The sequence below is a fragment of the Sesamum indicum genome, linkage group LG11 (genome assembly GCF_000512975.1).
Source record: "Sesamum indicum cultivar Zhongzhi No. 13 linkage group LG11, S_indicum_v1.0, whole genome shotgun sequence".
Lineage (NCBI taxonomy): Eukaryota > Viridiplantae > Streptophyta > Magnoliopsida > Lamiales > Pedaliaceae > Sesamum > Sesamum indicum.
The window spans coordinates 556219-582622 of record NC_026155.1 but is presented as its reverse complement, the minus strand read 5'-3'; the positions used below and the strand labels follow the sequence as shown (position 1 = coordinate 582622).

At 35.3% G+C, this 26404-nt stretch overlaps 3 protein-coding genes and 1 pseudogene across 4 annotated transcripts in view; 1 reads left to right on the top strand and 3 right to left on the bottom strand.

The window, feature by feature from the left end:
• The window catches only part of LOC105173094 (histone H3-like centromeric protein HTR12), a 2802-nt gene extending 2128 nt beyond the window's left edge, over positions 1 to 674 (bottom strand). The window contains 4 exon segments of the mRNA XM_020697974.1: positions 6 to 93; positions 225 to 264; positions 368 to 402; positions 536 to 674. Coding sequence (XP_020553633.1) covers positions 6 to 93; positions 225 to 264; positions 368 to 402; positions 536 to 587 — 215 coding nt within the window. The 5' untranslated portion in view covers positions 588 to 674.
• On the bottom strand, positions 5270 to 12996 carry LOC105173093 (annotated as a pseudogene).
• On the bottom strand, positions 14104 to 16393 carry LOC105173092 (abscisic acid receptor PYL9). The gene is made up of 3 exons (XM_011094743.2): positions 16047 to 16393; positions 15197 to 15412; positions 14104 to 14651 (listed from the first exon to the last, which is right to left on the bottom strand). Exons 1-3 carry the CDS (start codon positions 16143 to 16145, stop codon positions 14442 to 14444), a joined length of 525 nt encoding a protein of 174 aa, XP_011093045.1. The 5' UTR covers positions 16146 to 16393; the 3' UTR covers positions 14104 to 14441.
• On the top strand, positions 20844 to 26092 carry LOC105173091. 2 transcript variants are annotated; one of them, XM_011094741.2, is made up of 7 exons: positions 20844 to 21052; positions 21144 to 21318; positions 23281 to 24029; positions 24119 to 24637; positions 24775 to 24834; positions 24921 to 25337; positions 25578 to 26092. In XM_011094741.2, exons 3-7 carry the CDS (start codon positions 23424 to 23426, stop codon positions 25995 to 25997), a joined length of 2022 nt encoding a protein of 673 aa, XP_011093043.1. In that variant the 5' UTR covers positions 20844 to 21052; positions 21144 to 21318; positions 23281 to 23423; the 3' UTR covers positions 25998 to 26092. The 2 variants fall into 2 exon arrangements, with proteins under 2 accessions (XP_011093043.1, XP_011093044.1); XM_011094742.2 differs by having other exon boundaries at positions 20844 to 21062.

Below are 26404 nucleotides of genomic sequence, written 5' to 3'. Positions count from 1 at the left end.
GGTTGCAAGACTTCTGATACTTTCGAATCTCACGTAAAGCCACCGTCCCTTGCCTGTTACGCCTCTTTTTCTGGGCTTGCCCATCTTTCCTAGCTGAATAAATCAATGTCACCCCACATCCAATTGATTGAACTTCATTAAAGTATACTATAACTCACTAGCGACACTACTCAAAAACACACCCAAAGAATCGAAAAAGAAACAAAATAAAAATGGAAACTCACATGCTGGAGCAGTGCGAGGGCTTCTTCTTGGAGATGGCTGCTAAAGAAATTGAAACCTCATATGAAAAAAAGCACTAGAAATTACCTATATTTAAGCATAAAAAGCCATGCTTAAGTAATTAAATTAAAGAACGTCACGATACCTGAGGAGTTGAAGTGGAAGGACCAGCCTCTGCAACTGAATTTCACACACACACACAAAATGAAGAATGAAAACAAATCCAAAAAAATGAAGTTAGGGTTCTGAAAATTCAGAAAAAGAATTAAAAGAAATTGTGAGAGGAAGCTGCTTGTGGTAGACAGAGGCTCACCGGAGGGTCTAGAGCGACTGCTTTTCCGGGCAGTTTGTTTGCTTCTTGCCATGAATCGTCAAGTTTTTGGTACTGAATTCTCAGCTCCTATGGAAAATGTCCTTCCCGCTCCATTTTAGTTTTCAATTTTTGGGCTGCTGCTGATAATAACAGAGCAGAATAGCTATTGCCAGATCAAATTAGCCTCAAATCTCTTTCCTGCCCTTGCATTCTTCAATTCCCATATTGCCCTTCCCATATTTTTTTAGTCTTGCTAAAAAGTACTAAATAATAATTGTGTTGCCCCAAATAATGCAAAATTCGGTTTTTTTTTCTTTTATGGCTTTTTTTCACAATCCAATATTTTTTAGGGATAAATACACTGCTTTTTTTTTAAAAAAAAATTGATGTAATTACATATAAACCTTTATAATATAAAAAATTATATCAAATACCCTTAATATTTATTTCTATTGAACAAATAAACCTCTCTATTAGTTAACATCTACCAAATTCATAGATATTCGGAAAACAAATTAAATGTAAATCTATATTTAATCCCTTTTATCCAATTTATGATCTATTGTAAGTCAAATAAATTTTTAGTAAAATCACTTGGGGCTTTTAATTATCCCCAATTTCACCAATGCTCTCGATCGAACGACTCCTATTCTCCCTTTTAATCAAACGCTCAACATTTAAAGTCGCACTTTAACTGAGAAGTGCGACAGAGACGAGCATCATCAGCTGTCTAGATCTGGGCAAGATGTCGCTGCTCGCATTTGGGCGGCAAGCCCTAGGCGATGATGCATGCTGCCTCTACGTCGTCGCCCAAACAGGGCGACGATCGATGGAGGTGGAGCAATGGCCCTCCACCAGCTTCTATGGTTATACATATACATATACATATATATATATATATATGTATATATAAGTGTAAACTATTTTTTTTTCAAAATACATACAATCGAGATCGTTCATTTTCATTTATTGAAGATCAATAACTATTGAAAGTTGATCAAATCCTACGGTTCTAATGCAATCATAGAAAATCCAACAGTCACTAAATAACAATAATTCGTATTACATAAGGGTATACTGACAATTTCAAACAAAATTAATGCTTATAAGTAAAACAAATGGCAAGAGGAGTGTATGCAAGATTTCAAAAAATAGAGGGGGTTTCAGCTAGATTTTCATAACATAGAGGAGTTTTATGCAATTTTTTCTAAAATAAAAAAAGAGATCAAATATATGTACATATGTCATCCAAATAAATATGTGATTCGAGATACATAAATCTAAATATTTACAAAACCAGAAATATAAACATTAATAACAAAATTATACACAATTTTCTTTTATTTACATTGAAAGAAAAATTAAATATATAAAAGTATTATAATAATATTACAAATTTGACTTGCTTGTATATAGTTGCATTCTCAAACATTCGCACGCCACTTTTGGTAACGATGATCTTACTACTATAATTTTGTTAAAAAAAATTATATATTATATAAACATAAATACATTTTCAAAAGAACTATGTGTTTTTATTTATTTATAAAGTTAATTCTATACCACTTGGATACGAGCATCATCATATCCTCTTATGCGCTATATATGATGTAGGTCGCTCAAAATTAGGATTTTTCGGATCGGGTCGCTAGATCGGATCGCTGGGTTGAGATCGCTGAATCCTTCTTTTAAGTTACCTGAAGTGGATTCTGAGAACACAGCAAACGTAAGACTAGCCGAGAAGCCCTCAGCGATGGCCCTCTGATGCTTAAGTTAGAAAAGGTGGGGTCGAAAATAAGATAATGAGATCGAATGAGAACACAAATATGGCGGTAAAAGTAAGTGGTGAAAACGTATTTTAATAATCATAAATGAGGCTATTTATACTTGTACGGTACCCTCTATATGTGCGACACGGGGCTCCAATGAAAGCGGGCCACGTCATCCCCTGTATAAACCTGCTACTGCCGCTGCTGTCTCTATGCACTGGGTCCCACCTGCGCAGTCATAGGGTACATGTAGAGTTCTAAAAATAGGGGGTATTTCTGTAATTATGTAATTTCCCTAATCAATATATGTATATATATATATACACACTAGCGAAAGTGGTTTGATTGTAAAAAAAAGGACAGATATATACAGAGAGAAAAGAGAAGGGGGGGGGGGGGGGGGGGGGGGGGAGAATCATAATGGGAGGTTGTATTTTTGATAGTTTGGAATTTTGGTACGAGAACTACCAAAATATATTAACTTTCCATTTTTAACCTCTACAAATTAAATAATTCATTTGTAGAAACGAAACGGTGAGTGAATAATGTAACGACAAAGGACGTCTTTTTGTAAAGATTCATAAATAACTTTCTTTTTAGACACCAAAGAGCCTTTGGTTTTATAATTGGGATAACTACACTCCTCGCTTGTATAATTACACGTAGATCCCCTGTAAGCGTTCCTAAAGTTTATTTCTGTCTAATATATAAATCCCTCCGTTAGTCAAAATTCACAGAATTTATTGATATTAATAAAAAAAAATCTATGTTTACCTCCGATTGACTTATTACTAATTTATTGCAGGTCAAATAAATATTTTTATGCTCAAATAACTCTCATTCTTCTCCATGCATTAACGTATGAGAGGGAATATATTTTCACCGTTATAAGGATAGATTAATCAGAAAAAAATTATTTGACCTGCAATAAGTCAGTAATAAGGCAATCGAGGGTAAATATAAATTTGTATTCAGTTGCTTTGATTAATATTAGTAAATTTGGTGAATTTTGACTAACAGAGAGATTTATTTGTTAGACGAAAGCAAATTTTAGGTGTGCTAAATGTAATTTTCCAAACTACAGAGAGTTTACGTGTAATTACACCAAACCTCAGGGGAGGGGGTGTAATTATCTCTTTATAATTAGTATAAGTAACAAAAAATTACCACCTGTTGATATGACAAGCTTTTTCAAGTTATAATTTTTCTTTTCCCAGTCATTTTCTAGAAAAAAAAATATATTAAATTTTCATGTGATCATCAAAAACCCAATTTAGGTATTGAAATATCTTGATGAGTGGAATTTTATGCTGCAAGATTAAATTTGCCACAATTTTTTAAATTATAGGATCAAAATATAAATTTTAATTGAATAAAATCAAAATTACCACTCTTAACTCATAGGCTAAAAATATATTTTTCCCTTAAAACTCTAATTTTTCTTGCAATATATAAATTTATTGCTTTCTAATTTATTAATTTGTTTCGTATTCGTATATTTAAGAAGGCAAATATTATATTTCTCATATGACTTTCATTTGAATAGACATTATTTTTGTGAGAATATATTTTGATATTTTCTGTTAAAATCGCAAAAATATAAAAATAATCAAACTATTCGATATTTGATTGTAAATGATATATAAAAACTCGTTTCAACTCGATTTATAAAATTTAACAAACCAAATTTGAACAAAATTTTTGTTTGATAAACTTTTGAGCTTGACTCGAGCTCGATTCGATTAGTGCATAAATAGTAAAAAGTATTTAAAAATATCAAATTACTCGAGCTCAACTCGAGTTTAATCCAATTAAAGCTCGTTTGAGCTCAACAAGATAATAATCAAAGCAGATCCAAACATAATTTTTGAAGCTAGATAATAATTCAAACAAGCTTGAACAATAATGTGTTCAACTCGACTAGAATCACACTCGGGTCGAAGCACTATTCCAATTAGAGGGCGTTTGCCCAAATTTTTATAAAACAGATGTTTTAGAACTTATAAGATGTTGGATCTTATTTTCAAAATAAACTCCTAAAGTATTTGGATAAAATAAAATATTAAAACTTATAAGATGTGAAAACATCTTATAAAATGTTAGGGTGTTGCACATAATAAAGTTTTTAATTGATAAAATGACTAAACTGGACATCATACCATTAGAAATCAAATAATTTATTATTTCTTGACGTATTTTATTTTAAAAGTTTTTTAAACACTTTTATAAGTACATATTAGTTTAATTTCAAATAAAAATATAATAAATAATCTTTTTATAATAACAAAAAATTAATGAATTATTACATAAATTTTTGAATAAAAATAATATATTCATGCTAGTCGAATACTAATACAGATATATAATTGATATTTTCTTTATTAATACAATAATTATTTCTAGTCGTATAATTTATTATTAAATAATCAAGTATTTTTTTCTTATTCGAATATCAGAAAAATTAAATAGTTTATATGTGTGTGAGAGAGAGTGAGGAGAGTGTGTGTGTAGGAGAGAAAGGTGAAAGTGTACGAACGAAGATATTTTTGTTTTATTACATCTTAATGTTATATAACTTATAAGAACTTACAAAAAAAATTAGAAACGTCAACTTTTTCTTAAAAAGCTTGTAAGATTTAAGACATCTTATTTTGAAATCTTATAGCTCTTTTAAAGGAATATTTAAAATTTATAAACTCTCAAACATCTTATAAGATATTTTGAATAACTTATAAGCTTAACCAAACACCCTCGTACTTAATTCATCCCATCAATTTAGGTGGAATAAGCTATTTGTTAGCCTAACCACTAAAATCAACCAACATAAATTGATTATAGTCAATCCCATTTTTATTTTAATCATATATTTAATTTCGATTTATCTTACCACCCATAACGGGGCCGCTCAGGAGTACTGCTCCCTTACAATATAAGTAAAGCAATAATACTTTTAATTGTAGGAAAGTGAAACAAACATTGATATCTAAACTTCATTAGCCTGCACCATTACATTCTCATCTTACATTCAGGCAACTGCTTAACTTCCTTAAAACCAAATTCAGGCAAGGCTGCTACTGCAGTAGTTTCTTGTGTTCAGAGGTCGCAAACTCACATACAAAGAATTAGATAATGGAAACTACAAAAGTATTAAACTAAGAACCATCTAGACAAGAAGACCATAATGATACATTTCTTGCATATACTTATGTAGGCTCAAAAACCTCTTGCAAGAGGAACATATGTTGTGAGAAATCGACAAGTGATCGTGCTACTCCGGAGCAAGCTGGACTCGCTTACCTGATTGCAGAAACACTATGGCGATGAAGGCGTGGGTGATGCTGGAGGCTTGTAATCGGGATACTGTGATAAGGACAGAAGGGGGAAAAAGAAGAAAATCCGTTAGATGACTGAATGTGATCCTTTCTCTTGTCGGAGAGAATTACAGATACAGATATGCCTCTTCAAATTCAAGCATGTTACCAAAGAAAGACGAGAAACACTCGGTCTTGCAAAATTGCATTAACATTCTCTGTAATTGCGTGTTACATTATATTTTTCGCCCTAACCATCCAGTTGTCGAGAATTTTTTCATGTAAAATATGCAGTTGGTGTATGTAGAATTGAATGCACAAGAAAGTGACCATGATGAAAAGCGGAAAGGCCATAAGCATCAAAATCCAGGTATAGACAACGTACTCTAATGAATCTGTACTGAGCATGCATGCGAAATGTAAAACCGGGTGATATGAAAGCATTAGCAGAGGGTTTACGGAAGAATTTACATTAGGATATGGTGAAAGCGGCCTTGAAAGTCCAGGAAGAGACTCTTCTTGAACTTCTGCTTTGGGGACAGAATTGACTTCTGGAGTTGGCGGTGGTGCAGCTTCAACTTTCGCTGGAACGCTGTTCACCTCAGGAGTAGGCCCAGATTTCTCGACAGGACTATCAGCAGGAGCAGGGCTTGCCTCTACTGGGGCGGGTAGGGCCTTGCTAGTTACAGGCGCAGGTAGAAGAGCCTTTCCAATTTGCTGATCTCAATTCAAGAAACAAAAGGAATGACGTCAGAGCAAAAGGATATGAGTTGCATGGACAAAAATTTCAACAACTGAACTGTGATATGAGGGGCTTTCAGTATCAAGAATTGAGTTTCTGATCAAATACTGATACCTGTATATCACCAACAAGCTCTTTTGGTGCAACTTTTGTGTTCAAGAGCTCTTCGACTTGTTTTATAGTTTGCTTTCTATCCTGTGAAGGAAAATGATGGGAAATCTTGTTTAAGGATCTTGATAACAAGGTTCAAAAAGGAAAACAGTAACAGGAAACAGAAGAGAAATAACAAACCTCTGCAAACAGGAGTTTCTTGCTTACGAACTGAACAATAGCAGCTGAACCTAAAACCTGGAGAATTGTTTCTACCTGAAAAATAACGTACAAACATTAGGAAATCCAAAATCCTGTAATAGTCCCAACATCTTTTAAATCCTGGGATGGCTGACCTCTGTGAAAGCCAACAGTCCAAGACCGGCAGCAGCAGCAGCAGCGAGGGTCAGAGGCACAGCATCAGAAACCTCCTGCAAATCCAGCTCAAAGATGACGACAAAATCATTATCTCCCGTTTATTCTGGTTATATTTAGCAGTTCATTTTAAAGATTAAACCTATTAGGAAGAGGTAAGTTTTAATATTTTTTTTCAGCAGGCAAGTGATACAGGCAGAGATGTTTACCCCAAGAGCATCCGTCAAATTACTGAGGTCGAGGCTCAACCCCTTCTTTGGAAGTAGCCAAGGAAGGCCACTGCTCTGCACAAGTTTTTCATCCATTTTTAAGTTCCAAACAAAAATTCAGTAAACTCAAATTACAGAAGAATTGCTTGTCAATGAATAAAAGAAAATAAAAGGCGGCAGTAACCTTCCATCCTCTGGGTCCTTCCACACCATCTTTGATTGCGTATGCAGCTTTGAAGCCATTTGCTGTTACTAGCTCTGCAACAAGTTCAGAGTTTCCATCGAATCTGGCTTCATCACAATTCAGAAACATAAGATACTGAGCTTTGATAGATTCACCAAGGAGATTTTACTAGGACAAGTTTTACAGATAGGCCATTTCATGACTGCCCAGCTTAACTCTATAATGTCCGCAACATGAATGGCAACACATGTTTCATCATGTATTCACGTTTAGTATAAATTTTCTCATTTGTCCACAAGTTTCCAGGTCAAACGAAAGACGTATTTTCTGGCTGATATTCAACCATACATGAGCCATAAGTATTCCCATTCTTGATAGTAATACTGCTTCATATAATATCTCTAAAAAATAAAATCCCACAAATCCATTTTGGCATTATGTAATATGGATCAGATTAACGGGATCTTGAAGAAATCAAGCAATAACTAATGGAACGACCCAAAAGTTACTCTACTTTTTAAGAGAAGTGTGCCTACTCCAACTAACAAAAACTTAGTACAGATTATTATTTCATCCCTACTTTTGAGTTGGTTTTCGACACATTCTTTATACTTCTTCAGCCACTCATCCCTATTGCTTCAAGCAATGCAGATCAATAGTAGATATATAGAGACCGGGAACTTAGCACATATTATTATTTCATCCCTACTTTTGAGTTGGTTTTTGACACATTATTTATACTTCCTCGGTGCTTCATCTGCTGTTCGATGATTAAGCTTGATAGAAAGCCACTCATCCCCAATGCTTCAAGCAATGCAGATCAATAGTAGATTTATAGGGACCGGAAACCTATGAATGCAACCTCTAGGAAATCTATGCAAGAAAATATCACTCAGAAACTTCTAAATGATCTAAAGCCTAAGGTATAATAATTGAATGAAAGCAGGTACAGAGTCTTACTTGTCCAGTATGAACAATGTGGTGTTCTCCGGTTCCTTAAACTTCAAAGACAACTTATTCAAGAACCCTGGCTTGTCTTCACCTCTGTACACAACTGACACCGCCTTCTTCTTCAGCCCCCGAATATCCGGGCTTCCCTCTTGCTTTATCTCCGCCACCTCTCTTATATCAAGCAATTGAGTATTCTCATCATCACCCAATTTTGCATAAGCATTCTTTGCAGTCTCCACCCCCCATGGCTTAGGTTTGCTGAGCAGCTGAGAAACTACCAGCGGCACGGCTAAAACCGCCACTCCGCCGCCAAGGATGATGGGATTTTCCGATGCGAAGCTGATGAAACTGTCAAGAACCCCACTGAGATCAGTATCTGAGAATGAACTGCTACTCACTGATTGCTCAAGGGCTTCTTCATATGTCAGTGCTTTAGCTAATTCAGAGCTTAGAACTGAAGATAAGATCACCAGCCCACCCTGGAGGCTTCTTGAAAAGGAGAAAGAACTCACTGAGCTGCTGGAATTGGAGAAAATTTGATTCTTGAATGGAGAAATGGTGGCTACTGGCAAACTTTTTCTGGGCTCTGTTCTTTTGGCAAGAACTGAAAGTGGAGTTAAGCCAGCTGCATTAAGGGCCTCCATTGCCACTGATTTTTCAGTTCTTTGAAGCTCTAAACAAACATGAGAAGATGAAGATATGCTCAACAGCTTTTGAAGCTCATGTTTCTCCTAGTTCATATGTTGTCTTGTTTTTTTTTTTTTTTTTTAACTTCACTTCAATGGTTGGAATTTGGCTGATGGGGGGGTCTTGAGTGGGGAGTGGTGCTGACGTGGCAGGGAGATGAGAAATGTGGCCAGTTGTTGATCACCACGTATCACAATAGCTGATCCGAGCTGACCTCTTGTGTTTGATTGTGTGGCTGAGGATTTTGGGAGGAAGTCTTTGGAGAGATCTTGATGTATGTTGCAGTACCACTGTAGATTGATTGTAGAGCGTACCAGCATACATTTAGTACATACACATCTGCCAAAAATTTGAACTCTAGTACATAAAATTCCAATTTTAGTACTCTCTCAAGTAATTTTACATGAAGCATGAAAAAATAACCACCATCAATCAATTGTATCACATAATGTAACAATACTTTTGCGGAAAAAATATTCGAATTCCTCAAAGTATAGCTTCAAATTTGGGATATCCTAAAATAAAATAAGAACACTTCATATGTAGTAGGAGAAATAATTTATTGAGCATGGAATTCGCCACACACGAAGCATCTTTGAGCATGCAATTCACCATCCCCGAACCAACTCTATTATAATTAGTCCATTCAAGCGGGTCTGTTTCCAGCATTGAGTAAATCATCTAATAAAAATATCTGCCCATCAATAATAGAAAATACATTAGTAAGAATATAAGCCGAAACATCTAGTGATTGAGTTTCAACTCGTGGTGAGGCGGTCTGAACGTCCTAGGCAGAAGTTGGATAAGAAATCTTCTCCTCATAAAGGCCCAAGGGTTGTCGAGGAACCATGGCTCCAATGTACACTATCAATCATGATGAAATATATACTAACTATTCGCAATATTTTGGCTGCAAAATTTTAATAAATTAAGAGCAAGGCCCATCAAAATTTTCTCTGACATATTACGAAACAGAAAGAGTGATGAAAAAGCAGTAGCAGAGGCCAAGGTCTAAGAACAAGAAAGAGAGAATATCACAAAATATCAAAGAAATAGTCAAGGCCCTGTCCAATTTCCCAGATTGAGATTCCAGCTCCCCAGGAAAGAGCTTCATGAAGCCGCATTGCAATTGACAACGGAGATGGGTAGAACACTACGTGCTTAACATTTTGATTATCACTGTACAGGAAGAAATGTTCAGCACTGTTCTTCTCCCACTGCAGTTGTGGCCTGTGCTGTTCCAACAAAGACAAATACTCTCGTCCAACAATTGGTCCACCGCCTAAACCTGAAATCAATATGAAATATAATGAATTTTGTAGAAATTGAATTAATTCTACCAAGTAGAACAAAATTAGTTTCTCTCCCAGAGTAGGAACCATATTGTAAAGGACAAGAATTTGAGAGTTAGGAGGTAGGTAGAAAGGCAAAACGCCGACAGAAGTACAAATAAAGAAGATATCTTTCCCCTTGTTAGCTTGGATGACTAGAAAGCAAGAAAGGAACAAGATGAAAAGAATTTTGAATTCTGTAACTGGCTGCATATTTTATATTATGCTGTTTCAAGAAGCAAAGTATGAATCTAGGATGTCATACACGAGACTCTTTCAAAGATCACTATAACTTTCAACATGGTACATACCTCCAGAAACAATAAAATCATTCCCGTAAAAGTTGATACCAACGAAAATCTTTTGGGACACTTTCTGACGATTGCGAGCGACGCCATCAAGGAAAAGTAGCATGGTGGAGTGAATCCACTTTAGAGGTGCGTTTGGCCCTGGATTCTGAGGGCCAGAGAAGTCGTACGTCATAAGAGAGAAACCATCTATATCGTCACTCAAGCTTCGAAGATCTTCTGGCCCAAAATCATATTCCTCTAATGTTTCTGAGCGAGGTGGACCTATAACATACACTAATTGCAAGCGCTGGCTTCTATTCTGCTCCAAGCTTACCGAATGTATGGCTTGTCCAAGCTGTCTGATAAATTGCAGGGCCTGCGTTTGTGAAGTAAAAATTCCATCAGCAGATAAAAAATACTAGCTTGCCAAATCATTGACACGATTATCAGTTAAAACATTTTGGCTGGAAGGACCTAGAAATCAACTGCACCTCAAATTCCACATTTATGAGCTAGTAGAAGAATAACAGACATTAGCTTTCTTCCCCTCTCTTACATCAAGCATCAGATAGAATGCTTAAAGAATTCATTTCTGTCATGTCTCCATCACTTAAAAAAAAATCCCAGCATCCATGGACACAAATGAATTTTGTTAAATCAGCAGATTTATCTAATAGACATGTTCTATGTTATCACTATTAAATCATAATGAAACAGAAGAAAGGAACAACAAATTATGATAATTGGAGGAACAAGGCACCAAAGCGAAATAACGAATAAAGCACCATCTTACCGTTTTCCGCATGTCTGGATCATGTAAAACTCCATAGGCTGCCCATCTTGACCATGATTCCAATACGATACCATCATATTCCATTTCCCTTTGAATGACAAAAGTGGATAGAAGATAACGAATGAAAATGATATACGATCTCACCTTGACCAATTTGTAACGCATGACCCTGAACATGAAGAAATGAGACGAGGAGAAATAAAGGGTTTACTTGCATTCAGCTATGATGAGATTGACTGCTTTATTCATCTGCTTTTTCTTCTTCAGCAGATCCACTGGAATTGCCTCCAACACTACCCTAGGTAAAATCTATTCACCCAAACAGAGAAAAGAAAAACCAAATCAGCAATCTACAAATAACCAAGCCTGTAATCTACAATGGTTATCCAAATCTGTGTATATGTATTTATGTATTTGGCAACTGACAAAGACCTGAGCACTTCCTGTCCTCCTAATCTCCGTAATCCATCCTTTATCAGCATTATGTCTCCCCTCCAAAACCAATTTGGTTCCTTGGCTGGCAGCACCAGACAGAACTTAGTGCAAATTAGCAAACTGCAGTAATATTTAGCAGCACCAATCTCACATACATGGACAAAAATACAAATCATCAGGACATACAATACAATCTTTGTAATACGAGTACACTGGTGAGACTTTAATAGGCGATGTCATCTGAACAAAAATAAGCAACGGCTAAACAAGAGTCACCACAAAAGCACTATGTAAAATTACTGAAGATAGTTATTGGTAAGATGCATTTAAACCAAGTAAACATAAGCTGACAGGAAAGTTTCTCCAACCAATCTCTAAAGCTCAGGACTTTTCAAGTGCAAAATCATGTGTCCACATACCTCTTTAGTTCATACCATACGGGTGATAGATGAGTAAATTTGTTGCTGAACTTCTTAGCCATATCATACCCTTGTGAATTCCTGCAGAAATAAGTATTCATGCAAAGATTCATTTCCAAAACTTAAACTCACTATTAATATGACAATAATTTGTGACGCATTTCAAACTTCAATAAAAAAAAATGAAATAGCACTAGCTGAAAACCAAAATGTGGCTGAGAGTAATGAAATTTTACAAGCTTGTACGTATTTCCACATAAGAACAAAAATCATGTATAAGAGAATAGTGATAGTGCCGTCCAAAGTAAATACCACGGAGTGATGTAGGCCAACACAGGATTCTTAAAATTCCGTAGACTCGAATTCTCCGATGTCTTCATATTTTCCTGAATTACTTAAAATTACGAAACCGTTACCAATTTCATATACAGAGAAAACCTAACCAGCCAAAAGAAACAAACACCAGTAGAATAGAGAAATGAGCGTACATCTAGAACTTGCCGGTAGTTGATATCCGCATCGACAAGGCCACGGCGGTGGACATACGGTACTTCGGGGCTCGTACTCGTATTCGGAGCATACAGCGTACGGTATATTATCATGGAAATGGCAGGAAATACGACAAGGAATAATACTGTGGCGGTGGTGGTGGTTATGCTCTTGCGATCTGTTTCCACGCGCGAGCCGGATGATTTCTCCGAGCTGGCTCTCTGAGTCGACTCAGCTTGGTTGTCGGCCCTGGATGCGGCGCGGCGTTCTCGCTTTTTTGCCATCTCCGGCGACTCAACTCCGGGCAACCCGCAGCTCTATTTCCGAATTGTCTTGTTTCTCCGCTTTGCAACTAAAGTCGCTGTAATGAAATCTAGCGTTTTCACAAAACGCTACTATTATCTTTTGGGCCAGTTAGTCCGAAGTCCAATCGTTGGGCTCGTACTTCAGGCCCATGATTCCATGCTGGTGTTGGGCTTGGGGACATTCACAAATAGGGTAAATGACATCCACCTCTTTCGGAGTTTGACATAATTATAAATAATTTTTATTATTTAAAAAATTATAGCTCTTCGTTGATTCTAATATTCATCTAACAAAATGCTCCATCATGTTAACCGTCATTAGGCTTTCATTTATTTTTTGTGGGGAACTACAAAAAATACTCTTTTGAATTATGAATTATAATTTTACATATTTTTCAATATTTTTTGGGTGTTCAATAAAATTATTGGGTCGTCCCAACCAAATCGTACTACAGTTAGCGTGTTAGGAGTTAGTTGGGTTGGTCTTGGGCTGACTTATACAAGGCAATCCAACAAGATATTGATCACATACACCCCTAGTGATGAGAAATACCTAAAAAGTGACATATTTCAAGAGATATTATCCTCTTTAACTTCATAAGAGTCTCATAAATTTGTTCGAAAAAGGAGTCTGACTCGCCTCAGTAAGGAGAGAAACCATTGGGGCTTATAAACTTCACAAGCTCCTCATCTGCAAATGCTTGTTTATGGTTTTGATATGAAATTATTATTATTATTAATGTTGTTGTTGTTATGTTTCTCCTTTGGTTTCAAAATATGAATTGTGGGTGTAGATATTGATGGATGCAAGGGGTCATTTCCATTGAAAATGGGACTTCTCAAATAGTATAAAAGTGAAAATGGTGGTTTGAAAACATATCCAGATAAGAGCTTATAAGCCTTCCCCTTGCACTATATATCTGTACACAATCACTTTCATTGACTTCATCTTATGACAAACAAAATCTAAAGAAAAATTGTGAACAACTTCAAAGATAAGACTAAACTTCCCTGTTGTTGGTAGCAGTCATTATCAAACAGCGTAAGAAAGATGCATAGCATTTGACATTGTTTAGTGGAAGAAGGTCTTGACACTATGCACTTGTCTATGCTTTCTGCAAAGTGGGATGCTGATGAAATCCAACATCAAAGAGCCGGAGGTTCTCACCAACTTTTGGACGATGAAGAAACCCAAATAACAAAAGCATCATCGCATTATTTACACACGACACAGAAGAAGTATACACTACACTACGTACACATACATAGCCTTTGAAAAGGCGACAAAGTTGTCAAACGTTTAGATGTTTTTAACCAGCAATTTTCATACACACAGTGGTACATTACTTTCAACCTTAATATACTACAAAACGACTTCTCCAGTCTAAGGAGGCTTTTAAAAGGCTAGCACAGAGCCATGAAAGACAACCCAACCAATCTCTCAAAGATGATCAGAACAGAATGGCTTAACTGGGCTAAATTACTTTTTAAGGTACTATCATGTCATGTGAAGACTTATAGTCCTTTTAACGGGTTGAGGACGGGCCCTGCATTGCCATTCTTTCTGAGACGTCGGCCAAAGACTTGAGGTTGCAGTTGATGAGAGCGTTCACAAAGTAGCATGTCTCGTCTTGAGTATTCCCCTCAGGCACGTCCACCACAAATGACTCGATGACTAGAGTTACCGGCCTACCATTGATTATCTCAGGGTGGACAGTAGTGATTGATGAGTAATTCTGCAACATCAATACAGTAACATCAGGATAAATTAGCAGTAGCTGCTTGAGCAGAGATAAGAAATTAGGTTCTGTTTTCAACTGAGCTAATCCAACGGAAAAGACTGCATGGACAAAAGATCTAAGGACAAAGAAATATTCTTCCAGTCTCAGAAAGACAAAGAGCGCATCTGATTTTTCCTCCATCCAAAAAGCTATAATATTCTCTACTATTCAAGAATCAAAACGCACTAGCTCCCAAGTAAAAGAAAAGGCCAGATTTTAGGATAACTGGAATAATTTACTTTATCAGGTTTAGAATCAACAGCCTTTGTGTCAATCGTGTAGCAGAAATTTACACAAGAACCATAAGATTTTACAATAACTGCTAAAAAAATGCTCAAGTTCTCAAAAACTTTTGGGGGTCGCACGAACGCAACTAGGGAGAAGTAAAGTGCTGTTTTTCATTCTTTCCTAAGTGGCCGTCCAATCTAAACACCGGAAATTATGCTAGCATAGTCCAAAAGACGAACACTATATATACGACTTAACAAATCTGATCTTACTTTTAGCCTGTGATCACCACCAACGAATTTGACACCAAGAATATGCTCCTGATCGTCCAGCAGTTCCAGCATTTCGGTGCTGGTCGTGGCTGGAAGTCCTGTTTTCACGTTCACCTCTCGGACACTCCCAATCTTCAGATCACCCTGCACGGTGCACCGGCTAACAAAGGGCTTGTACTTCTGTGGCTGATCAAACCTCCTAACCAGTGACCAAACCTAAAAGAACACAACATGGATGACCTTTAATATCACATTACAAGTGAAGCCCAATAAAGATCTGTTGGATTTCATCACCCTTTTCCTCTGATTTAGTAAATATTTCAATTTCCCTAGGTCCCCATACAAGATAATTCAAGAATTTCTACACAAAAAATAAAGGAAGAAGCAAATAGGGGTAATATTTCCACCTCTTTGTCTCTTCCCTGATCCTCAGATTTTCATGGACAAATCTAACAGCAAGCAAAGATCCATCCAAAGATGTGAGCTTTTAGCAGAAATAATTAGAAGAAAGCAAGAAAACTTTGCAATGAATTCACCTAACTCTAACCTTCAAAACTCAATATTATAAGAAAATTTTCCTACAAGCATCCTAGAGACGACATCAAACCCAAACTACTCAGAAAACATCCCAAGAGCCACAATAACCAAATCTTTAACATAAAATTGAAAAGCTAACACCGTTTGATTTCTTCCCTCATACTCTATCATCAAAGAACGCAAACAACTTCAAGAACCCGAACAAGAAAAACAGAATTCAGAGTGAAACACAAGCCATATAAAATCCCTGATTAAACAACTCAAAGAATCTGCATATGAGGGAGAGAGAGAGAGATGTGTAGATGTGTATTACAATGTCAACAGGTGCTTTGATGTGCTTAACAACTGAGGAAGAGCACTGGTTGTCTTTGGGCTGGTGCCTGTGGTATCTACATATGTACTGTGCCTCCATCTCTTTTTCCTCTTCTCTTTTCCTTCAAAAGACCATCAAGATTTCAATCAAGCAACTCGTTTTACTGGAATCCCAGAACCAAAACAGCTATCCAGAAGAGTTGTTTCTTCTTATCTTTCTTCACCTTTCAGAAACGGAGAAACCAAAGTACGGGAAGGGAGTGATATAAGTGTATTTAGTGTGTGTGGTTGGATTATATGATCTGCTAGAACCTTGACTTGCAAGGCTATCAAGAAGGGAAGTGGAGTGCATGCCCCCCTCTCTCTCTCTCTCTCTCTCTCTCTCTCTCACGTTCTATTAATTTAATTGGAATGTCTTTATCATCCGCACCGACCCGGCCCACCTATGGATGACCAAAGCCCCTTTTAGGCCCAGTTCTTTTGCTTCCACTATATTTAACTAAATTATCTCTTTGATTTTGTGTTAATATTTTTCTCAAAACCATACTTTAAATGTTGCTGTCAACTTGCAACCCTTTGATGCAATGGAATTTTATTTCACTCACCATCAACTTCTCTTTGTTTTTTTGTCATAATTGCATAATGGGCATTAAATAATTAGAATTATTTAGTTTGTGACTGTGCAAGCCATGGATCCAGTCGACTACGTAAAAATATTGTATATTATTATACGATCATTAATCTTTTCCTTTTACATTATTTAAATATGAAAGTTGTCGATTCCTTCAATTCAAGTTGATTAATTTTATTGATATGTATATGATCCAGGTCGGTGATTAAGGTCGCTCCGTGGGTAGTTCAGATCGAGTGTTTGAGAACATAAAAAGGAAAGAGATAGTTAGGCTCGTTTGATGATATCTAGTAAAGATCCCTCATGCTTAAGTCAGTTCATGAATGCGGATGTAAAAGTACTAAATAGTACTAATGAATGAAACGATTGAGTGTATTTATAAGGCCAAATATATTTATTTGACTGAGCCACATGATGTGGTCATAAGCTATGGGGTATCAGACGACCAACGGCTTCGGGGTCGAGTCCTTGGATTTTGTCGGAAAGAGAGAAAGAGACTTCTATTTTTTACATTGTTTTCCCCCCTCAATATTCAACTTTGGTTGCTAATTCTTTTGTCAAAAAACAGTGTAGTTCTAGGGTCAACTTCAATGTTTTCTTGAAATCAAAATTGTTAAAGAATTGAAATTTGACAATTATTACCAATTTATTGAAAGATTTTTTCTTACATTTTTTGTCGCATTTTCATGGACAACAGTAATTTAAGTATTACGTTGTTTAGGATAATTATATAATTTCTATTAAAAAAAATCATAAACATTGTACATGATCTGAAAATTAACTAAATCTCGACATAAATCCAAAAGAATAGCCATAAAATGTTTTTAAAGTGACTAAAACAGAGCTTGAACGTACCCTCATCTCCTTCTAACAATCAAAGAATCAAGACTTTAAGAATATTCGATGGTTGTAAGAAGATTTAGCTTTTTAACAATTTGTTAAAAACCCATTACAAAAACTATAAAAAGCTCAAAATTTAGGAAGATAAAAATATGAAAGTATGAAGAAAAAAAAACAAAAAGCCACTTCGTTTATACCAAGGAAAAAAATGACTAAAAAAAAAAAAAAAACCACATTAGCTTGAAAAGAGAATAGGACAACATAAAGGAACAACCTACTCTAATGAGCATGTGATCAACTACCAGAAATGAGATTCTCTACCCTATGGATGTCTCTTTTTAATCTCATGTGCTTGGGATTGGGATTCCCCTCTTTTCTGTCTTTTCCTTTGCCCTACTTTTGGTTTTGGCAAATTCATATTTACATATCTTGACCTCACCAACAAAACATACAAACATTATATATCTTTTTTAAATTGAATCAATTTACGTTACAAATATTCAGCGTACTAAAATAAAATATATTTTAAAATATTGAACGTTTTATTGTAATTCCATGTGGTCTACGTTACAAATATTGTAATTCTATGTTGTCTACCTTACAAATATTGTAATTCCATGTTGTAATTAGAAAGTCAATTTAATATATACATATTTGAATTGGTAAAAATTGAATAAAATCGTACAATATATTTGAATTTTAATTAATTGTCGTGAGTGATCAAAGAATAATTCTCATACTTATAAGTAATAATTTCAATTTATCTTCGAAACGAGTCAAAACATACTCAATGTTTTTCATTATTAAAAAACACCTTATTTGGGTGTTTTTAACTATTTTAACATAAATGCACATATGTATATATACAGATATATATACATAAATATATATAAAAGGCATAATTTGACAATAAATAGTAATTTTCGTCTTCCAAAACACAACTTTAAACTCTCCAAACATACATACTATCTCTAACACACACTTATTTATCTTTATTTTTTTCTCTCTATTTCCACAAAACACTCAGAAAACGAATGCAAACACTATGTAGTGTTTTTGTGTTGTTCTTAATCACTTAAAAGAAAGAAATGCCTTTTTCAAGCTTGCAATTATAATGTTTCCACTAAGTTGAGGAGGCAGTTTGTGATTGGTTGATTTGAAGAAGAAATGTAATTGGGCAGGCAGACCACAACCTATGCCATCTCGAAACATGTGTCACCATGTTATTCCCTTACCATCCATCCATCCATCCATCCCACTTGGGTTGCGATGATGATGATGATGATCTTCTTTTCATGTAATGTGCCCCCACATCATAAACCCTATCCCATCATCCCACCCCAACTACTCTTGTAAACCAAATGCTGTCTTCCTCTTTGGTGGACAGCCCAGCAATCCCACACTTCACCCTTTTTTTTTCTTTTTCTTTTTTATAAAATAAAATAAATGGCAATTATATAATAATTATATAAAAATATCAATAATTATAATATATTAATTCAATCAATACATCAATATGACTAAAAAAAATAAACAAATTACAGATTTGAAATCATGGGTTTGAGTTCTTGAAAGTAACAATATCGTCCCATTTGGACGATTAATTTAGCCAGTTTCAATCTTTTAATATTATATATATGTACATTATTTGAACTGTGAAATTGAGCAGTTTGAATCTTCTACAGTGTCACGCTTCATATATGCATGTTATTTGAACAATTTATTTCGGAAATTTCAATTTTATTTATTACAATCTCGATTTAAAGAACTCGACTTGGGCTTGCATGTTATGAGTTTAGGACCAAAATTATGTTTTAAGATTTCAGGAATAATATATGCACGTAACAATGATGTATTACATCGATTTTCTCAAAAAAGTATATAATATTTTTTTTTTAAAAAAAAAAAAATCAATTTGGCAATGAGACGCTTGCTTTGAATATTTGAAAAGCAAATGCAACTTTTTGAAAAAGTTGAGATGCATATATTTTGATATTGAGAATGAATTTTTATTGAGATATTTAGATAATGGGACCAAAATAGGAAAACGCCGCCTCCTAATTTAGGCCATAAGCAGTGAAAGCGAAGGCAAATCGAATTGGATAATAGGCCCAATGGGCTTTAATTTCAAAATAATTACTTTGGGCTTGATGGATTGGGTTAATTAGCTGGAGGCCCATTGGGAGTTTCTCGCCATTTTGGGCCCCCAATTCATCAGTTCATTGGGCCCATTGGTATCTGGGCAAGGAAGATCAAGTGCCCCTCATTTGAATTTATATTAATATAAAGAGAAAAGTCTTTTTACACTCACAAATGACGATTAATGATAGTCGTACTAATTTTGTATGAAATTAAAAATATTCTTTAGGATAAAATAACTAACTTATTTAACTTTTCAAAATTTACATTAATTGATAAATTGTTACTTTTTTTTTTTTATTAATGTAATGGATTGATGTATATATTTTACTCTTTTTTTATAATATATTTTAAAGTGTAAAATATATTATTGTATGCACGTAGGAACGTCGTGTCACAACGACCAGTATAAAAAAATATGATAAATTACAATGAGCTCCTCTGAGGTTAAACATAGTTACGAATACTAATTTATTGTTTGAAAAATTACCAATACTCTTCTGATTTCAACTTATCTAATAATTAGTCCAATCTGTTAGTCTCCATTAAGTGTCTATCTATTCTTTTGTGGTGAATATACAAAAATGTCCTTGTGAAAGAAAAATATACTGCAAGAGTAAAATTGACAATTTGAAACACTCGTCCAAGATTACGTAATTTATCAAAATCAAGAGTAGTTGTAAATTTTGAAATAATGAAAGAATTATTTATAATTATGTCAAATTTTTATAAAAAATTGTTATAATTTACCAAAATAAATAAAAAAAAAAAGAAATCTGGTGGAAGAAGAGAATTTGGTATGTTAGAGTGTGGGATGAGAGAGAGAGAGAGAGAGAGAAATAAAGAGCAGAAAAGGGGCAGTGCAGCAGCATTTGGGAGGCGAGAAGTGTCCGTCGGCGCATCCCTCTCTTCCATGCAACCGCACATTTGGCTGCTGCTGCTGCTCATCCTCTTCCTCTTTTCATTTTTACCATAATGCCCCCTTCCCCCTTCACCCTTTAATTAATTAATTAATTAATATATTGCTTTTTAAATGACCAAATTGCCCTCAACTCCTACCTGCTTAATTTTAATTATGAGAGTTTGGGGGTGTCAATATTAAATAATTAAGAAGAGATAAATTATTTAATTTTCAATTAATGATATAGGAGGAGGAGGAGTTGTGTAGGGAGTAGGAGATGTACGTCTTTCAAGGGCAAAACTGTCCGGAAACAAATACAGATTCAAAGGTGGGAAGCCTGGATGTCCATGTGAATTGATTCTCTTCTCTCTAAACACATACAGATTCCCCCCTCTACGTATCTATGTTTCTACATATACATACACATGCATCTATTTAAATGTGTAGATCTGAGTGAAGAGAAAAACTCTGGGAATTCATATATATACTTGATGAGGTAGATTGATGTACGTATACTCTACAAAAGCTACCGTCTTCTACGTACATAATTATTCTACTGATATTTTCTGTATGTTTGGTTTCTGCAGAGAAGCAATAATTATATAATAGGTAGAGAGATTATTACTCAATCTGATCGATGTTCATCAGCGTATATACATACGTATAATACATACAGAGGCGTATGTATGTATAATTAGAGAGTGAGGGGGTGGTGTGGAACTGGAAATCGCTGAATCCATCCATCACACCTCAACTTTCAAGGTAAGTTAATGTTGATTGGATGCTCTGTTTCTTTCTACTTCTTCTTCTTCTTCTTCTTCATTGCTTTTTTCCCCCCTATTAATTATTAAATAATTGTTTTTTCCAAAAATATTATGATTTAATTATTAATTCGGACTGTTATACGCTGCGTTTTGGAATAACCCATTTTCAAATTACAAAATATATTTTGAAACAATTTTGTGCTTTTTTTTTGGTTAATTTCAAAGTCAAATGAACCTTTTTATTATTTTTTGGGACCTGTTTGATATGGTGAGGATGGTGACAGTTTTATAGAATTATATTAGTTTTATTTAAAAAAAGAAAAAAAAGACTTAGTTTAATTGGCGGGCGAAATTACACATTTAGTCCCATTTACGGTATTTTTAAAATTAAACAAAATAGATATATTTAAACCCATAAACTCCATAAATTAAAAGATTAAATGTATTAAGTGTTTTTTTTAATTAAATTAAAGAATTAAATGTATTAAGTTTTTTTAATTTTGAAATAATTTAAAAAATTTCGTAAAATTGAGGATTAAAAGTATTGAAAATAATTGTAACTATTTTTTATAATTGCATCATACTAATCTCCATGGAGTGATGAGTTTTTTTTTAATTGTTATTATTTTATTTATTGTCTTTTTTTTATAGTAATATATATATATTTGAAATTTTAATTTATTAAGTTTGTGTAGTGAATTTTTTAGGAATTAATTAATTAAGAAAAATAGGTACATTTTTCATATTATCTTATATGTTTTAATTAATTAATTCCTTCTGGCAAATTAAATTTTAAATATTCCTTAATAAGCTTTTGTCAGTGATATGTGGTAGGACGGAAACACCAAGCAACAACATCTTAGTATAGAACGCTAAATTAGAAAGAGTTCAATTCATGAAAAGAAAAACCTTTAATATTTTTATAGTTTTAATAATTACCAATATTATAATATATATATATATATATACATATATATTTAATTTGCTTGTGATAATGATTATAATATTAAAGATATTTTTTTATCAATATAACAAAAAAATTCTTATCCAAACCAAATTTAATCGAACTAAAGTAATTACAGACTTATTATGAGGAATAATTTTTATAAATTATATATTTAAATTACATTATAAATAGTATATTAGAGTTGTCATATAATTAATTCAAATTTGATTATGATTAGAATTTTGCAAGGGCATAAGTTAATATGAAATTAGAGTTGTTGAACAATGTAGATTAAGTGATGAGGATAACTATGCCAAAGAAGACAACATCTGAAACCCCGAACCCCAACCTCAACCACTGCAATTTTATTACATGCGATACAGACAATTACCATTACATTCTTGACAATTACTGTTTTGACCCTTCAATCCACGTATTCAAGTTTTTTTTTTTTTTTTTTTTAATCTTCTGACAAAAGGATTTCAGCATGAGTTCGAGTTTCATGAAAAAAATTCAAATTCATAAGATCGAATTGAATCAATTTATACAGTAAATGTGATATGCTTGACACGTGATTGATTATTACCTAAAAATAAGTATATAATTGATTTAGGTATGATTGAATATGATTTGAGTTTAATCATTACTCAAAAGTAAGTGTATAACTTGCTTCAGTTGTGACTGAATATGATTTGAGTTAAAATTTCTCCAAGTTTGATGTATGTGTGTGTATATCTGACCTACTTTTATAGTAATTTCTTGTCTGTTACTTTGATGATGAATGTGATTAAGCAGCTTGTGATCATATATATCTTTGATATGCTGAATGAATATTGCAGTTAATCAATCCTATAAAAAGAAATACATAAATTGATGAACTATGTTTTAATAATTAATGATTAGAAGTATATTTTGTTTCTTCTTTAGTTAGTATCAAAAAACATAAATACATATGTTTTTGTTTGTTTTCTCGAATGTTGTCTTTAATGGTTGTGGAATGGTATCTTCCTTCAGGTCCTCGTTGCAAACAAGGTGGAGTTGTCTTGTCACTTAGAGCTTCTTTTTAAGGCACAACAAAACTATTCTACAACTTTCACCACACCCCACATCTGAGTTGTGTGATCAAGAGGAGGAGGAGGAGGAGGAGTGTTGCTGTTATGGCATGTACATTGTCCCAGCTCACTAGCCCCACCCCTAGAGATGCAGCAGACAGAGGCCTTCGCCGCTCGTTTTCTAGCAAAGATTTGGGCCGACGAGCTGAGATTCGACGGTCGTATTCTGACAACCATCTTTGCTACTCAATCGGCTCCATTAGGGCCTCCACGGTTCACCAACCGAAGCTCAAGAATAGCAGATCAGTTGGTGGCTTCTTCAATATCCACTTACCCGACACGTTGAGGTCGTTTCTTTTTTATCCTGAAACAAGCAAAGAGATGAGCATGGAGGAGAGTGATCATGAGGACGAGTTAAGGGTCGGTGAGGGGAAGAAACGCGTGAATTGGATAGAGAGACTTGTGGAGCTTCGGGGTAATTGGAAATCAAAAAAGGTTGAGGTTGAGGAGTATGTTGATGGAGAAAGTCAAGGTTGTGATGAAGAAGGAGGGTGCGAAGTGGAATATGAAGATGATGCAGAAGGAAGGGAGATTAACATCGACAAAGAAACATTTTCATCGTTGTTAAGGCACGTCTCTTGGTCGGATACTAAGCTTTTCTCGCAGCTGGCTTTCTTGTGCAACATGGCATATGTGATCGCGGATATGAAGGTATTTACGTTCATTTGGACGAGCGTAAGTGTAATGCTCTTCAGTCTCAACGATTTAGAACATAACATGTTTTTCTCCAAAACTTGCAGACAGGGGATTTGAGGAGGTATTATGGGCTGGAATTTGTGACATCTTCCCTAGAGAAGAAGGCAGAAGCAGCAGCTATTAGAGACAAAGTTGAGCAGGATTCGTCTAGAGTGCCCACACTGTTGTCTGAGATTAGAACAGAATTGGTTGAGAATTCCAAGCAGAAATCCAGCATTCGTTCATCAGCCGCTTATGAGATTGCTGTGTCGGCTGCATCTTACGTCCAATCCCGAGCAAAAGACCTCATATCCCTCGGCTCCAAGCCCCACCTTAATGGAGATGGAATTTGCTTGCATGGTGAAGATGATTACCGGACTGAGGAAGACGAGGGCACGTCTCCGAGAATTTACATGCCGGAGATGGCTGCGTGTGTGGCTGCATCGACAATGACAGCGGTGGTTGCTGCAGGGGAGAAGCAGAAAGAGAAGGCAGCAAAGGACCTGCAGTCGCTCCATTCCTCACCATGTGAATGGTTCGTGTGTGACGACTCAAGCATATATACTCGCTGTTTTGTCATCCAGGTAAATTGCTTAAAGCACAGTTAGATTAACTTATCCACAAAAGGGGTGAAAACCATTGATTGATGCAAATACGGAAGAACGTCATGCGAACAATAAATATCAGCGCAGGTTATAAACTTACAGTTTGGTGAACGCAGGGATCAGACTCACTGGCATCCTGGCAGGCAAATCTCTTCTTTGAACCGACCAAATTTGAGGTGAGTATTGCTGTAAACCAGCACATTCTCGAGTCCTCACTAAGTTATAGAACATTCATCTGAGGACAGAATTTGATCTGCAACAGGGAACCAATGTGCTAGTTCACAGAGGAATATACGAAGCTGCAAAGGGAATATATGATCAATTCATGCCGGAGATAAGGCAGCACCTGAACAGATTTGGCGATCGAGCAAAGCTTCAGTTCACTGGGCATTCACTTGGAGGCAGTCTTGCTCTTCTAGTGAACTTGATGCTTCTAACGAGAAACGAAGTTAAGCCGTCTGCTCTTCTTCCCGTTGTGACTTTCGGGTCGCCATTTGTATTCTGCGGTGGTGAGAAAATACTTGAGCAATTAGGCTTGGATGAGAACCATGTCCACTGTGTGATGATGCATAGAGATATCGTGCCAAGAGCATTCTCCTGCAATTATCCCAATTATGTAGCCCAAGTACTCAAACGTCTGAACGGCACCTTCAGGTCCCATCCGTGTCTGAACAAGAATGTAAGTATATTACACATTCAAGATAAATACACATCCACAGGCCTCTGAGTTTTGATCTTCTGTTCCAAATTTACATGTATCGGCATATCATCCACGTGACCTGTATATGTGAAGTCGAATAAAGATGCGAACACTAATTTGAAATACAGGATCATAAACAGGCTAACCAATTGTTCAAGAGCACTTTTCCACATCACATATATGCATACTTACTCTTGTACTTGTGGCTACACTGTGCAGAAACTATTGTACTCTCCCATGGGAAAGATATTCATCCTCCAGCCGGATGAGAAGTCGTCTCCACCTCACCCTCTACTACCACCAGGCAGCGCACTATACGCCTTGCATAACATGAAGAGCTCCCTAACAAAGACTGCTATCCGGGCCTTCCTAAATTCTCCTCATCCAATTGAGACTCTTAGTGATCCCACAGCATATGGTTCAGAGGGTACGATACTTAGGGACCATGACTCGAGCAACTACTTGAAGGCAGTGAATGAACTTATAAGACAACACACAAGGCTGGTAGTAAGAAAAGCAAGAAAGCAGAGGAACCAGATGTGGCCACTTTTAACTTCACGATCGCCACACACATGGAGCGGCACTTGTAATATGGAGGGCAGGCCAGAAGCCACTAAGAAAGTACTAACTGGAGTTTGAGATCTTTCCGGGCTGATTATGCCTGGATATTCAAAAAATGAACTTGGATATTCATTTCTTTCATCTTGTAAATAAAATCAGAAAATCTTCTTGCCTGTGTATAAATGGTACTGTTCTATCATCATCATCATCATCATGAGCGTACTATTCAGGATAAGGGTGATCAGACAACTTAAGCTAAATCTCATTAGCATTCTAATCCACCAAACAAGGTACAACAGAATGATTCAGTTTTCATCAAGCTTAAGATCTATTGCAATAATATGGAAAGAAGTGAAAAGAACATGGCACCTGAAATAGATGCAGTGGCAAAGGAGAGTTAAGGTGGGGGGGAAATCTGTCTGTATCCCGTTTGGTCAAACAAGTTCATATAACAAAATATAATCAATTAAAATACAAGTACAATT